The sequence below is a fragment of the Podarcis vaucheri genome, assembly GCF_965113315.1.
Source record: "Podarcis vaucheri genome assembly, chromosome: Z".
In the NCBI taxonomy this organism is placed as follows: domain Eukaryota; kingdom Metazoa; phylum Chordata; class Lepidosauria; order Squamata; family Lacertidae; genus Podarcis; species Podarcis vaucheri.
Genome location: NC_138758.1, coordinates 28,275,110 through 28,292,002, shown reverse-complemented (window position 1 = coordinate 28,292,002; position 16,893 = coordinate 28,275,110). Strand labels below are relative to the sequence as shown.

Below are 16,893 nucleotides of genomic sequence, written 5' to 3'. Positions count from 1 at the left end.
TGAAGATGCTCAATGCGCGCCGGGGGCAGGCAGCATTGGTGTATGTATGTAAGTAGGTATGTATGTATTTACCAACCTTTCTTTCCTCCAAGAAGCTCAAAGTGGCACACATGGTTCTTCCCACTTTTCATCCTCAGGTTAGGCTGAGAAAAGTGACCAGCCCAAGGTGAACGAGAAAAAAAGTGACCAGCCCAGTGAACAACTGAGTGGGGATTTGAACCCTGATCTTCCAAGTCTAAGTATTTGTAAAATGAAGCATGCACTTATTTTTAATAAATGCATTTATTTTTAATAAATATATCAAAAGACAGATTTTACCCTGCACAAGGGGAGGGACAAAGTTTGGGACTAACTCAAGAGCCAAGCACGGGGTTGGCAAAGCCCCCTTTGCTACAGTTAACCAGTGTTCATTCCACATTTGTAAGAAATGAACATTTTAGCATGCCAGCACCTATGCTCTCAAACTCCCTGCCAATGGACATCAAGCAGGCACATTCACTGTACTCTTTTTGGCACCTGCTGAAAACTTCTTCTTTTTTTTAAAGATGAATCTGTCCAGGCATGTGGAATGTTGATATACATATTATCTGCTTTTGTAATTTCTTGTTGATTTTATCTTTTCAAGTTTTAAAGAATTGCTTCCACTGTTTATACTGATAATTTTATTGTTCTATTCGCTTTGTAAACTTTTTTGAGGGTGGGTTGTTGTTGTTGTTTACAATCAAGTGGTGTATAAACCTTATGAAATAAACATAAATAATTAAATCAGATGGCTGCCAGGACACTTGGGAAGTACTGTGCAATGAGCTTTGACTGGTCGGTGGGACAAACCACCAGTCAACCCTCTGGCATCATGACATCAAGTAAATGACAGAGGGTGCCTCACTCACTTGTCAAAGTTGGCCCATGGAAGGTGGGGACAAATAAGGACCTGGCTTGGTTAGACATAAAAGGTTCCCCATCCCTGGACTAAACCATTCACCAGCCGAACATCCAGCTTGCTGGTTTGACCAGTTGCAAAGTTGGATTCAGGGTGCAAATAACTCATCATAAAATGACTATCGCAGTCTTACCAGCCAAAGGCTTCTTTGCTGTCATACTGTAAAGCAGTGTTTCCCAAACTTTTTTGGGCAACGGCACACCTGTTTAATGAAAAAAATCTCGCGGCACACCACCATTACAGCCCCGTGACGTCAGCGCGCAGCGTCACGCCGGGAGGGACGCACGAAAGTGAAAGTTTTTTCCCTCCCCCTTGCTGGGGAACCTCCAAGCTTTGGGGGTGGGAGGAGGCAGCAGAGCGAGGGACTGAGGGACGGCGGCAACTGAGGCGGCGGCTGTTGTGGTGGCGGCGGCGATAGCGGGCGGAGGAGGGGGCGGCGGCGGGGCTTGAGGAGCCGTCGCCGGGAGTTGCTGCTGCTGTTGTTGCTGCTGCTGCCCGGACATGCCGGCCTCCTCCTCCTCCGCTGTCTCGCGCTCCTCCCTTTTGCACGCGCTGCCCCACCGCTCGGCACCACCACCGCGGAGCCGCCCCCGGCTCGACGCGGATCCTCGCCGCCGCCGCCTCTCACCGCCCGACTCGCCCGCCTCCCTCCCACAGCACACCAGCCAACGTCTCACGGCACAGTAGTGTGCCGCGGAACACCGGTTGGGAAACACTGCTGTAAAGAAGGAAACACCCTTCTATTTGGTCTGGCCCCCTTAGCCAAACAAAGGTCTGCTGTGGGCACTTTGCTGCCGCTTGCTTTATGTTGCAAACTCACAGGCAAACTGCAGCTGGACAATTCCATAGGAAAAGGTCAGTTGCCACTGGCTCTTTGAGCAGAAGTTCCCCCTCCAGATAGTAAATCTTTAGGCTTGCCATGGCAACCAGCCTCAAGTCGGTTTTCATTTGCATCAACTCTCATCCCTCGTAAAGCCCATCCAATTTCCACTGGAGTAATCAAAAGTGCAGAGCGGGAGAAGAGGAGTGTGGGAAAGATCTTTACAGGCTTTGAGTAGACAGATGACTTGCTGAGTGGACAGATGGTGCCTGTGGGCTGTTGCTGCAGCTTATAAACCAGGCAGAGAATCAAAAGTAATAGCACAAGCCAACGACCTGTGCATGACAGACCTGTGGAAAGCACTGAAACCGTTCAGCTCAAGCCAAAAGCAGGACAGTTTCATGGGTTGTGTCCTGGACCAGCTCCTTTAACTTGGAAATATGGCAGCTGAGCATGTGTAGTGAGAACATTTAAGAAAGGCTTATCTGAGCCCAAACATCCACCAACAAAGGAGCTTGTTTGCTGCCTCTCTGCCTGGTTCATTGCTCTGTCCTTGCCTTGGCCTGTGATGCACCAGAGCCATTCAATTGCTTTTGCTGTAGGGATGAAGCGTAATGACCTATCCTCAGAGGGGGTTACATGTTTCCTTCTTATGAGTCATTGCTCTGGACTTATCTCCTTCCAATCAACCTCTGCTGAGGACGAGCAATCCTGCAGCATCTCCATATAGCATTTGAGTGGAACATTCAATCACTACCAATGAAGAGAAGCAGCATGAATCAATTACCTACTAGGCTCAGAGGAGTGGCATCCCCCGCACCCCCGGCAGAGTCTCTTGCTGGATTCTAAGGAGGAGGCACACTCCAAAACACAGAGGAGCATAATACTATCAATATTGGAGGCAATAGCCTAGACATTGCGCGGCGAGTTCCCGCCCCCCATCAGGATAAAATAAAGACACGAGACACCATAGTTTAAGGTTAAATGGGCGAATTAGGCCACAACTTTATTGAATTCAGGAATGGGAGGCATTGGCTTAGGCATTGGTCCTATCGACTATCCGGCTGCAGCCCATTTGCTGGAGACACGGGGAAGGGTTAACACCATATCGGGGGAGTCTCCTGCTGAGGCATGTCGACTAGGAGCTCCCCTGGGTCACCACTCAGGGGCGTGCCTTTGGCCCACACCTCCATAGGCTTCGGACAGGGCCACGCCCCCCCGGAGTCCTTTAATGGACCACCCTTCGCTCACTGGGGGAGGTGATGGCGTTCCTCCCCCCCCCCACATCCTCTTAACCCCTTCTTACCAATGCCTACCGCCACACGAGAGCAATCGCTCGCCGCCAGTACTCTCATGTCTGAAACCAATCCCTTATTCCCTTAGCTATATCCATTAGCCAAACATCATTTCCAGCATCCGACAGATGCACGCCATCAAACCGGTAGAGGGCCTCACAGTTGAAACGTACAGTGGTGCCTCGCAAGACGAAATTAATTCATTCCATGAGTTTTTTCGTCTAGCAAATTTTTCATCTTGCGAAGCACAATTTCCCATAGGAAGGCATTGAAATTCAATTAATGCGTTCCTATGGTCAAAAAAAGTCCAAACAAAGCCAAATTTGGTACAACAATAGTTTATTAACTGCTCTTTAAAGTCACACATACTTTAAAGAGCATTTCAAAAATTGAAGGAACAATAAATTAAGTTTCTAAACATGACAGAATAACATTTAAAAATCAACAAAGTGTACTGTACATACATTTTCTAAGACTCTGGGGGACCACTCGAAGAAGGTTCCTCTTCCACTCTTTGCTTCTTGCTGAGGAACCTGTCCATGGTCTGCTGCTTCATCCGCCTTTTCAGCAGCTCCCTGAAAGGCAACATGACTGTCGTATCAAAAGTGTTCGCTTGGTCATGTGCCATGTGCTTGTTCAGGTGGTGCCGCTCTGCAAAAGCCTGCACCTCCTTCCACTTCTGGCAAATGTCCCTCAGTTCTTTGGAGGACAGCCGTTCCTCAGTTGCTTCCTCCTCTTCCAGCCAGGCCTGCTCCTGCGCAACCTCTGACTGCAGTTCAGCCAGCTCCTGGGTGGTCAGCTCGTGGTCGTGCTCCTCCACCAGCTCGCTGACGTCCTCCTCTGTGACCTCCAGGCCCATGGTCCTCCCCAAGGCAACAATGTCCTGCACCACTGTTGACTCTGGTGCATCAGAGTCACATGGTGCCACATAGTCCGGCCACAGGCTGCGCCAAGCCCAATTCAGATTTCTCTGACTGATCCCGTTCCAGGCCGTGGTGATCATCTTCAAGCAGGTGACGATGTTGAAGTGGTCCTTCCAGAATTCCCGCAGGGTGATGGTGGTGCAATCAGTCACCTCAAAGCATCGCCTGAAAAGCTCCTTGGTGTAGAGTTTTTTGAAATTGGCGATGACCTGCTGATCCATCGGCTGGAGCAGTGGCATGGTGTTAGGCGGCAGGAACATGATGTTGATGAAGCTGAACTCCTCCAACAAGTCCACCTCAAGGCCTTTAGGATGAGCAGGAGCATTGTCCATCAGAAGCAAAGCCTTCAGCGGCAGGTCGTTGTCCAGCAGGTACTGTTTGACAGCAGGGCCAAAAGCAAGATTGACCCAGTCCACAAACAGCACACGTGCGACCCAAGCCTTGCTGTTGGATCGCCACATGACACTCAGCCGCTCCTTGTCGACCTTGTGTTTCTTGAAGGCCCGTGGGTTCTCTGAGTGGTACACCAGCAGGCACTTGATCTTCAGGTCGCCGCTTGCGTTGGCACAGAAGAGCAGGGTCAGACCGTCCTTCATGGGCTTGTGGCCAGGCAACTTGGCCTCCTCCTGTGTGATGAAAGTCCTTTTGGGCATCCTCTTCCAAAACAGCCCGGTCTCGTCGCAGTTGAAGACCTGCTGTGGAACGTAGCCCTCCGTCTTCACAACCTCCAGGAACTCCGCTGCAAAGTCTTCAGCTGCAGGAACATCAGAACTGGCAGCCTCTCCATGCCTGACCACGCTGTGGATTCCAGATCTTGCCTTGAACCGTTCAAACCAACCTCTGCTAGCCTTGAAGACTTCTGGCTCGCCTGAGGTTCCTGGCTGTTCCCAGATGAGGTCTGCGTGCAAGGCCTTGGCCTTCTCACAAATGACGGCCTCAGTCACTGTGTCCCCTGCACGCTGCTTCTCTTCTAACCAGATGAGCAGCAACTTCTCCACCTCCTCCAGAACAGCTGGGCGGTTCTTCACGATCCTGGTGACTCCCTTGGCTGCATCAGTCGCAAGGATCTTCTCCCTCATCTTCAGGATGGTCCCGATGGTCGATGGGTTCCTGCCGTACTCCCTGGCGAGGTTCGTCACACGCATTCCACCGTCGTGCTTCCAGATGATCTCCTTCTTCATTTCCAGCGTCACCTTCTCCTTCTTCCTCTCGCCGGCCTCCACAGCAGCAGCAGTCTTCTTGGGTCCCATGGCAGCACAGCTCTTACCTTCGTAAACTCAGAAAAAAAGGGGGGGGATCAGCAATTCAAACCCAGAACCAAGTCCTTGAATTCCAAACACCCAACCCAAAATCCAACCCCCCCCCAAAAAAGTTTAAAAAGTTTAACTTTCGAAATGGCTGCAAATCACCAAAGTCTTCAAAATCCTCAAATGGCTGCAAAAGAAGTTTTGGGAAAGCTTTAAAAATCACCAAAGTCTTCAAAAACCTCAACTGTTCCCCCAGCCACCCACCCAGCACACAGAAATTGCAAACCCCTCCCCAACTGTTCCCCCAGCCCCTCCCCAACTGTTGCAAACCCCTCCCCAACTGTTGCAAACCCCTCCCCAACTGTTGCAAACCCCTCCCCAACTGTTCCCCCAGCCACCCAGCACACAGAAATTCAAACCCAGATTTTTTTTTTCAAAAAAACATGTCCCAATGGTCACAGAAAATCATACAAATGAAGAAAAAAACCACACAAGCTCCCAGATTCTTGCAAACCCCTCCTCAGCTGTTCCCCCAGCCACCCAGCACACAGAAATTCAAACCCAGAATTTTTTTTTTCAAAAAAACCCAACATGGCCCAATGGTCACAGAAAACCATAAAAATGCAGAAAAAACCACACAAGCTCCCAGATTCTTGCAAACCCCTCCCCAACTGTTCCCCCAGCCACCCAGCACACAGAAATTCAAACCCTGATTTTTTTTTCAAAAAAACAACAACATGACCTTCCCACCCAGGGATGCCACTCTCGAAAGAGGGCGGGCCCCCTCTGTGCCGGCCCTAAATAGGGCAGGCCACGCCCCCCGCCAGCCGATTGGCTGGCGGGGGGGCAGACGCAGCCGGGATTCCCCTGCTCCTGCAGGGGCTGAAACCAGCCCCCGCTCACGTGGGGGTGGGCGTGAAGCCCGAAACCCCACCTCCTGGGCAGGCCGGAAGTGGCTTTAATAGCCATTTACATTGTGATCCACCTTGAGGTGTTTTGACAAAGGATGGGATATAGACTGTATAAATAAGTCAACATGCAAATAAATTAATTCCTATATCCTCCATTAATTTGTATAATCCATTTTTAAGGCCATCATTTCATATTGTGGTAGAAAATTCAAATGTGTAACTTTGTGTTGTATGAATAAGTACTTTCTTTTGTCTGTCCTGAATCTTGGAACATTTGCAGCTTCAATGGATGACTCTGGGTTCTAATATAATGAGTGAAAGAAAAACTTCTCTTACCCACTTTCTCTGTATCATGCTTAATTTCATATGCCTCTATCATCTCTGTCTTCAACTCGCCTTTTTTTCTTTCTGAAGTGAAAGGCAGACGGAAGCTGTTCTTATTCCAAAATACTCTAAAAGTACACTTTTGTGCTGCAAATGTAAGGAATGTGCTTCACTGTACTACTAAGATACACAATTTGTATCTTAGTAGTACAGAATTTTTGCAGAACTCTGCAAAATGGGTTGCAGAATGGGAGAATCAAGCAGCTTGACCAGAACCCAGTTAAGTCAGGATCTTGGATTTGAGGAAACAAGAGAAGAGGGGGAAACAGACATTTCGGCTTTGTAAATGAAATATACGATCCTTTTATAGATTCTGCTGTTATATAAACATTCAAATTTTGCATGTAAATTTGTTTGGGGATTATGGCATGGACTTGTTAAACCTGACCCACCCTGGGATCAAATTGCAAGGTAGTAGATTCATTGAAAAATAGCATTGAAAAATAGGCTGTATATAGTTGGCAAAAGACTTTAGTACTTGAACTGGTGGACTGGAAGGCTTGTAGCCAGAAGGTATATTGGAGAACCAGAACAAAGGATGAAGAGATCAAGGCATGATCTCAAGAGACAAAGGAAGAAACTCTGCTAAAGGGCACCATTCTAACATCTTAAGAACTGCCTGGCTGTCATATGTTGATAGGGAATGTTTTAGGCTGGAGGGAAAGTAGATTTGCTTTTAACTCTTTGTTTATATGCTCTTTTGCTCCAAATGGAAGGAAAGCTATGGATATTTACAGCTATTCCTATGTTAAACCTATTCCCCAACAATTACCTTAAAACCACCGAAATCCTTTACTAAACTTTTGTTATTGTTTTCATATAACTTGCATGTTGTTGTTGTTGTTTATTTTTTTAAAATATTTATTACTTTTCCAACAATTTAAACACTACACACACAAAAAAGAACAATACAATACACAAACACTACATAACACTAACACATTAAACTAACAAAACAAAACAAAAACAATTTAAAACACATCAAACAATTTCAGTATCTTATCTTTCATTCACTTATTTCAACGACCTCCTCACACCTCCCTTTTTGTATTCCACTTCTGTTAATTGTTTCAGCAATTCCTTTCCATCTTCCTCTGTTTTCTATCCTATAATTATCTTAACACATTCTAACCTTATTTTTTCCTTTAATATTCTATTAATCTATTTATACTTAATTCCTTATAACATTTCTACTAAAGCCATATAACTTCATTCCAACATTCTTCTAACATTCATTAATTTTACAGTATTTCTGTAAATAGTCTTTAAACTTTTTCCAGTCTTCTTCCACCGACTCTTCTCCCTGGTCTCGGATTTCTGCCAGTCATTTCCGCCAGTTCCATATAGTCCATCAACTTCATCTGCCATTCTTCCCGGGTGGGTAAATCTTGTGTCTTCCAATACTTCGCGATGAGTATTCTTGCTGCTGTTGTTGCATACGTAAAAAAAAGTTCTATCCTTCTTTAACACCAATTGGCCGAACATGCCCAGGAGAAAGGCCTCTGGTTTCTTCAGGAGGGTATATTTAAATACCTTTTTCATTTCGTTATAAATCATCTCCCAGAATGTCTTAATCCTTGGGCATGTCCACCAAAGGTGAACTCTAATCCTCAGATTCGTCTGTTTTTCTTTACGTTCAATCATAGCAAGCGTCAACTTATGTTCATCAAGTTGCCTCTGTAGGGCTGGGACTCTCTCTCTCTCCAGTTGTGTTACTTTACATTCAGCAGCAATGGCTTTCTCCCTGGCTTCCTCCGCAGTTTGCCGTATCAAAGTAGATTCCTGTATCAATTTCTGGATGGTTTCTGTATTGGTATTATTTATACTTTCTGTATTTAAGTCGATTTTAGTAGTTGCAACATCCACTTTCACATTTATCGCGTCTATTTTCTTGTTTAGCTGTTCCAGTGAATCATCGAGTTGGACTCGATGGCCCTTGTGGTCTCTTCCAACTCTATGATTCTATGATTTATCTTATCTAATGCAACCGCTAAGGCCTCTTCTGTCGACATTCCTCTTGGTTTTGAGTGTGCTGGTGCAGAGGCAGCAGAAGAAGAAGCAGGGGGGTCTAATGTTGAGCCTCACCTGGGTTGCTGCCAATTCCTCCCAGACCTTAATGTTTTTTCAGCAGTTGACTGGTCTGTTTTTTCCTTTCCATTTGCCATAACTCTTACAAGATTCAAGGTCAGTCCCAGAGTCTCACAGTTTTTTATCTTGCAGCTGCAAATTCGCCTAGCCCAGCTCTTATAAAGCAACCAGTTTCAAAGGCTTCCACTAGGGGGAAACAGTTTCTATTTATATTAGTCAGTAATGTCCTCTTTTAAACACAGTTCAAACAATCCAAAGTTAGTTTCAGTTTTCAGTTACTTTTACTCCTTTTTAAAAGCAGCCGGAGACCGTAGAAACAATGTATTTCTCTTATTTAGCTAACTGTCAATGAACGTTCTAAACGCTGTCAATTAACATTCCAAAAGACGTCAGTCCTACTAGCAGCCCATTTCCAGGGTCAGAGCGGCGGTATTTTAGCTCTCTTCACTCTCTCCTACAGGCATTCTCAGTCCACAACTTCCCCCCCTCTTCTCCTGCCTCCAAGGGGGGGTTTAATGTTCTTTACCGATGGAAATTTAGTCTTTTACAAAAGGCTTTCCAAGACTTCAGCTTGCAGCCTCATTGCTTCAGCCTATTTACAAAAGGGGGAAGGCAGACTTCCTGCATTGAACCTCCCCGTTTCAATACCAAATCGAACGTTTAAAAATCCAATTCTCCCGCTTCAGCTCTACTCACGGGTAATTACTTTGAAGTCAAATTGTCCACAGGAAAAAGCCAGTGCTCTCCAGCAACAGCTATGTGGCTTCACTCTGTGGAAGAAGCAGATGATTCGAAGCACCGCGCTGCTCACCCCACGTCGCTCCGGACCCCCGAAACTGGGTTTCCCCGTGAGTAGGGGAGGCGCAAAGGGTGCCCGCCGAATCCCACGCTCACAGGTTTCTCCCACCTGTGATTTTTGCGGGTCTCCGCCTTCGCCGTGGCGGCCAGACCCAAATTCCCATGGAGCAAATTCCTCCCGATCAGAGGAATTCTGCCATTACCGGAGGCACCAACCCGGAAGTCTTGTGTTGTTGTTGTTGTTTAGTCGTGTCTGACTCTTCATGACCCCATGGACCAGAGCACGCCAGGCACTCCTATCTTCCACTGCCTCCCACAGTTTGGTCAAACTCGTGTTCGTAGCTTCGAGAACATTGTCCAACCATCTCGTCCTCTGTCGTCCCCTTCTCCTTGTGCCCTCCATCTTTCCCAACATCAGGGTCTTTTCCAGGGAGTCTTCTCTTCTCATGAGGTGGCCAAAGTATTGGAGCCTCAGCTTCGCGATCTGTCCTTCCAGTGAGCACTCAGGGCTGATTTCCTTAAGAATGGATAGGTTTGATCTTATTGCAGTCCATGGGACTCCTCTAGCACCATAATTCGAAAGCATCGATCCTTCGGCGATCAGCTTTCTTTATGGTCCAGCTCTCACTTCCATACATCACTACTGGGGAAAATAACTTGAATGGTCTCCTTTAATAGGCTGCCCCATGTCTAGTGCAACATGCTAAGATACCTGGAAGTGTTCTTGGGGGAGACACAGGTAATTTTAGGCCGATTGGTGAAAGACAACGACTATTTCACTTGGTGGCAGAAAAGGTGTAAAAGAAAGGGATCTACTCCAACCAGGCTGCATCTCCCTCTCCTCATCACAGCACAGGACCCCAGAAAACTGTAGTGCTGTGGCAGGCTTCAATGAAAGTGAGCATCTTCTTTCACACAATCTCCCCTACTTTGTTTTCCATCCAGTCTCACTATTCTGTGACATTTTGGTTGGTCTACAGTTTTAAGCTTTAGCCATGCACACTGATGTAACCTACCTCTTCCTCTGCTTAGCTTCTTTGGTAGTTTCCTCCTTGGGGGGGGGAATATGATTTTTTTAAATTTGATGTGCAGAGGATTGGCAAATGGCACCCAAAATGATCTCAGCATCCCTGCGGTGATGTAAGGGGAAGAACTTCATCCTTTCTCCTGCCTGCTACACCACAGCACAGATCCTTCCTGAGGCTCTAGGCTTGTTATACTATCAGACTCAATGCAGTCATCACAAGGGATGGCTGAACCTCAACATTCATTTAAGGAAAAAGTTCTCCCAAAGGTTTTTTGAGCCTCTTGGAACCAAAATGCTATCAAATCACAGGATCTTCTATAAGGCTGAGATTTTTGAATCTGAAAAGACAAGGTGAAAAAGAGAGCACAACACTTTCCTCTGTTGCCAGTTAAGTATGGAGGAGGAATTTGATTCTGCTTGTATTTAATGAATCATAGAATCATAGAAGCATAGAGTTGGAAGAGACTACAAGGACCATCGAGTCCAACTCCCTGCCAAGCAGGAAACACCATCAGAGCACTCCTGACATATGGTTGTCAAGCCTCTGCTTAAATACCTCCAAAGAAGGAGACTCCACCACACTCCTTGGCAGCAAATTCCACTGTCGAACAGCTCTTACTGTCAGGAAGTTCTTCCTAATGTTTAGGTGGAATCTTCTTTCTTGTAGTTTGGATCCATTGCTCCGTGTCCGCTTCTCTGGAGCAGCAGAAAACAACCTTTCTCCCTCCTCTATGTGACATCCTTTTATATATTTGAACATGGCTATCATATCACCCCTTAACCTCCTCTTCTCCAGGCTAAACATGCCCAGCTCCCTTAGCCGTTCCTCATAAGGCATCGTTTCCAGGCCTTTGACCATTTTGGTTGCCCTCCTCTGGACACGTTCCAGTTTGTCAGTGTCCTTCTTGAACTGTGGTGCCCAGAACTGGACACAGTACTCCAGGTGAGGTCTGACCAGAGCAGAATACAGTGGCACTATTACTTCCCTTGATCTAGATGCTATACTCCTATTGATGCAGCCCAGAATTGCATTGGCTTTTTTAGCTGCCACGTCACACTGTTGGCTCATGTCAAGTTTGTGGTCAACCAAGACTCCTAGATCCTTTTCACATGTACTGCTCTCAAGCCAGGTGTCACCCATCTTGTATTTGTGCCTCTCATTTTTTTTGCCCAAGTGCAATACTTTACATTTCTCCCTGTTAAAATTCATCTTGTTTGTTTTGGCCCAGTTCTCTAATCTGTCAAGGTCGTTTTGAAGTGTGATCCTGTCCTCTGGGGTGTTAGCCACCCCTCCCAGTTTTGTGTCATCTGCAAATTTGATCAGGATGCCCTTGAGTCCATCATCCAAGTCGTTGATAAAGATGTTGAATAAGACCGGGCCCAAGACAGAACCCTGTGGCACCCCACTAGTCACTCTTCTCCAGGATGAAGAGGAACCATTGATGAGCACCCTTTGGGTTCGGTCAGTCAGCCAATTACAAATCCACTGAGTGGTAGCATAGTCAAGACCGCATTTTACCAGCTTCTTTACAAGAATATCATGGGGCACCTTGTCAAATGCCTTGCTGAAATCAAGGTAGGCTACATCCACTGCATTCCCTTCATCTACCAGGCTTGTAATTCTGTCAATAAATGAGATCAAGTTAGTCTGACATGACTTATTTTTCAGAAATCCATGCTGACTATTGGTGATCACAGCATTCCTTTCTAGGTGCTCACAGACTGTTTGCTTAATGATCTGCTCCAGAATCTTCCCTGAGATTCTGGAGAAATGAGAAATGGCCAGATCTGCACTTTCAGAAACAAAATGATCAAGGGCATATAAACTCTCTTATGAGGAAAGGTTGCAGCGTTTGGACTTTTCTCTATACTCAAAAGGTAAGTAACAGGTGACATGCTAGTTCAGGGATCAGCAACCTTTTTCAACCGTGGGCCGGTCCACCGTCCTTCAGGCCATGTGGTGGGCTGGACTATATTTTTTTGGGGGGGAATGAACAAATTCCTATGCCCCAGAAATAACCTGGAGATGCATTTTAAATAAAAGCACACATTCTACTCATGTAAAAACACGCTGATTCCCGGACCATCTGCGGGCTGGATTGAGAAGGCGATTGGGCTGGATCTGGCCCCCAGGCCTTAGGTTGCCTACCCCTGTGCTAGTTTATAAAACTATATATGGGATAGAAAAAGTGGACAATGATTTTTCTCCTTCCTTTATAACACTAGAACTCATGGACATCCAATGAAGTTACAGAATTTAGGACAAATAACAGAAAGTTCTCACTCCCAGTGATGGCAGAGATGGCCAACAACTTGGATAGCTTTAAAAGAGGACTAGGTAACTTCATGGAGGAGGAGACTATCAATGGGTACTAGCCACGATGGCTGGATGGCTGTGCTCTGTCTCCTGAGTTGGAAGCAATAATGCTTCTGAATACCAATAGCTGGAAACCAAAAGCAAGATGAGTGCTCTTGTGCTCAGGTCCTGCTTGCAGAATTCCCACAGGCATCCAGTCAGCCACTGTGAGAGCAGATGGGCCATTGGCTTGCTCTAGCAGGCTCTTACTATTCCAAAGCACAACAATCCTTTGAAATGTGTGCTTCTCTGCATTCTGCAATGGAGCTCCCCACACAAACAATCTGTACAAAAAGTACATATACTAGGGGAAAGGGTACAGAAAAATGCATGTTAGTGAAACTACCAAAAAAACCATTGTTAGCATAATGACTTGCAAAGTGCGTAATTAGTGAAAACTACATACAAAAATGTATTTACTGGGAGAAAATGGCACTAAAACGCTAATGAATTTTCATGAGGATTCTTGTTTAGAATAATTGCCAATTGCTGTAGAAATGTGGAGAACTGAATTTAAGACCAGAAGAACGAGAAACTTAGAGAACTGCAATTCATCCATTCTTAGTTGGCAGCTAGAGTTCTAAGAAACAGATCAGGGTGAAGAAAATGATCGAGGCTGGTTCTAGAGGTAGGAGAAGGGGCAGATAGTTTTCTGGTTTTATTGCCGCTTTTTGCAATACCTTCCTAGCTAGTTTTCATTGAGCCTGGTATGGCTTCAGCCTCTAGGCGGCTTATTAAACTTCCCAAATCAAAGCCAATTATTCATCAGCTGAAAATCCATGGAAAATTGTTCATGCTTATTTTCCATGCAAACCATCTTTCTTTTTTTAATCCTTTGCTAGAGATCTGACTTTTTTCAGACCCAAGAGGGAGAATAGTAAATGATCAAGAGAAAAAGCCCCTGATCATGAAACTTACAGGAACAAATAAGCATGGGCAGCTGTTAGCACTGCATCCAGCTGGTGGTTTCTGATTGCTTTAAAAATTGTTATCTTTTTGGTGCCCATTCAAGTATCAACAAATTACATTCCCCTTGGGTTGTCAGTTCAAATCCATCCCAGGTCAACCCAAAAGGCATTACATTCTGGATGGTTGCTTAGCTCAGTGCAGTGAAAGGGTGGGATTAGTTGGTGGTGGTGTCAAAAGCATAATGGAAGACACAGCTTTTGGGGTCTCAGTCAGTATACTCAGGCGAGATGACTAGGAGCCAATGACTACCTCCTTTAATCTCATTGTACACTTCGGTAAACAATGGTCACACCGGCTTTCCGCAGCCTGGTGCCCTCCAGATGTTCAGCCCCTCCAGACACCCTTTTCATACTATATTCACGATGATTTGTGCTTATGATGCTCTCAGGGTGTAGTATGCAACCCTGCTTTCAATACTGCTTGTGCCTGCAAATGTTCTGAGATAGGCATGCTGCTCCATTTCTAATCTGCGCATGTCACAAAGCTTCCTGCTGAAATCTTGTAATTTATGTCACAAGTGTTCTGGCTTGTTTGTTTGTCTGAACTCTTGCTTTTGTACAGTACCAAGACTGCCTCTCTCAATGGCAATAATGCATTAACATTGCGGAAACTTTGCAGAACAACTAGTAAAGCAGAATGATTTGTGAACAGCCCAGTTTGAATCCACCGCAAATGCACTGTTGAATCAATGACATGTTGCAGACTACACCGGCAGAAAAACACACACCCAATTCTGGAGGAGCCCTTAGTCGGGAGTTAAATTCCCACAATTCCTGGCCTCTGGCCTGGCTGGCTGGGGCTGATGGAACCCAGAACCTTTGAAGGACACTAGGTTGGGGGGGGCTCCCTCAGAGCCCCTTACTTTTACAGTAGAATTGGCAATTGTTTTATCATTCGTGTGTTTGCTGCTCTGGGCTCCTTTGGGAGGAAGGGTAGGATATACATTTTAATAATAATGATAGTAATTATAATGATGATGATAATAATAATAATAATACTCAAGAGTCCATAGGCTGAGGAAGGTGGGGGGGACACTTTTGCTTCAAATGCACAAACGTCAGCAAACATTGTCATAGCATAGGCCAAAGCATGTTTTCTTAGAAGTAAGCCCTTACTGTGCTCAATGGGGTTTATCTCCTCGTTAGAGCATTTAAGGTTGCAGCTGAAGTTTCTTTGCAGATCAAAAATAAGTGTTTGTTTCTAATTTTCCATAGCAAGCTGAGTTATAAACACCCCTCCACACACACACACATACACAGGCTTGTTAAATATTGTAGCATTTCAGGGTTTGTTTGTTTTTTGCTTGGAGTCTCTTGAGCTTTGACATAGATTTTTTCCCACAAGTCAAGACAGAAGCAAAAGTCATTTTTCCAAGCGAAGCAAGAGTCAGGGTTTATGTTGAGTGAAACATCCACACAGATCAGAACACACTCCTGTTTTTCAGTCTGTTACAGATAGAAACATTTGTGAGTGTAACACTGTACTTATTTGACTGTTTTAAGATGAGGTATGTGTGTGTGTGTGTGTGTGTGTGTGTGTGTGTGTGTGTGTGTGTAACCTCAGGCTCAGGGGCCCAATGTGGCACCTCAGACCTCTTTATCTTACCCTTGAGACCCTCCCCAGATATACTGCTCCACAGCCACACCCCTTCTCCCCAGGCAACACCTCTTATTGACTTACCAATGTTGTTGCCTGGTTGGAATAAGTAGGATGGGGTGTATGATGGGGTGGGTATGTGAAGAAACTTGCATACTACTGTACACAGAAAAATGCTCACATTTGTGGCTCTCCTCACTTTTGCCTGTGGCACACTGGCATGTGACCCCTGGAAACCTAGCCAGGAGGAAATGTGGATCTTGTGTTGAAAAGAGTTCCCCACTCCTGGTTTAAGGCAACCTCTGTGAAGTGCGAAGCAGATGCTTATGGGTCAGAAGGCATCTCCACCATCTCATATCCACATAGATTTGGAGGATTCAATACAACCATCTCGCCTTCTGATGCACAGTTAATATCTTCATTTGGTCCTTCTCCCATGTGCTGCTTGTCTCCATTACCTTTGTGAAGCAGGCTGGCTGCAGACCACCTCGGAGGGGGACAGTGTAGCATAGTAGTTAGAGTTTGGACTAGGATCCTGGGAGACCAAGGTTCAAATCCCCCCTCGGCCATGAAGCTCACTGAGTGACCTTGGGTCAGTCACTGCCTCTCAGCCTAAACAACATCACAGAGTTGTTGTGCAGATTAATAGAGGGGGAGAAACCTGTACTGTACCACAAGTTCCTTGGAGGAAAAAATGGGAGATAAAATGTGTGTGTGTGTGTGTATATGTGCGCGCGCGCGCACACACACACACACACACACACACACAGGCAGCACAAACACCAGCTAATTTAGCATCCACTCTATTACTGAGGCAAACAACTCTTGCTCTCCACAATATCCTTTCTAATTGTTTCTCCGGCTTAATTTTAACTGCACAGGGCCACAGAGCTTTCCAGCATCTCCCTTAAGAGACCTGCACACTGCTTAATAGATGGCTGGTTAATAGAGTTCACAGCCCTTGACATTATAATTTGATTTTGGATTTATAAATAATGCAGACCTGTTTCTAGACTTCGGTGTTTCCAAATATCCAGAATGCTCTCAAAGGGGCATTTGGTGCCCAAACTGAGCATAGTCTGAGGCCCAATTCTCAAATACAACAGATGAGTCTGTAAGCCTGTTTTTAGATAGTACCACTGTTTTATTTTATTTTATTTTAATCCCCCTGTACCCACAAAACTAGCATGTTGGGAAAGTGTCTAGTTTTGAATCCTAGTAAGAGCCCTTCTGGGTCAGACCTAATAATAATAGTAATAATAAAAATATCAAAAATGAATAATTTATTACCCACCTATCTGGCCAGGCCTCCCTAGCCACTCTGGGTGGCTTCCAAGAGGATATTAAAAATATAATAAAAGATCAAACATTAAAAGCTTCCCTAAACAGGCTATACAGTGGTACCTCAGGTTACATCAGGTTACAAACTCCGCTAACCCAGAAATAGTGCTTCAGGTTAAGAACTTTGCTTCAGGATGAGAACAGAGATCGTGCTCCGGCGGCACAGCGGCAGCGGGAGGCCCCATTAGCTAAAGTGGT

At 45.6% G+C, this 16,893-nt stretch overlaps 1 protein-coding gene and 1 long non-coding RNA gene across 2 annotated transcripts in view; one reads left to right on the top strand and one right to left on the bottom strand.

Annotated features, from left to right (window-relative positions):
- The window catches only part of LOC309524005, a 114,511-nt gene extending 108,663 nt beyond the window's left edge, over positions 1-5,848 (top strand). The window contains exon 2 of the long non-coding RNA XR_014215740.1: positions 5,494-5,848. This is a non-coding gene — a long non-coding RNA (uncharacterized lncRNA). The remainder of the gene's footprint in view (positions 1-5,493) is intronic.
- Positions 3,448-16,893, bottom strand: part of LOC309523955 (tigger transposable element-derived protein 1-like) — a 140,597-nt gene continuing 127,151 nt past the window's right edge. The window contains exon 2 of the mRNA XM_082208258.1: positions 3,448-5,469. Coding sequence (XP_082064384.1) covers positions 3,525-5,228 — 1,704 coding nt within the window. The 5' untranslated portion in view covers positions 5,229-5,469 and the 3' untranslated portion in view covers positions 3,448-3,524. The remainder of the gene's footprint in view (positions 5,470-16,893) is intronic.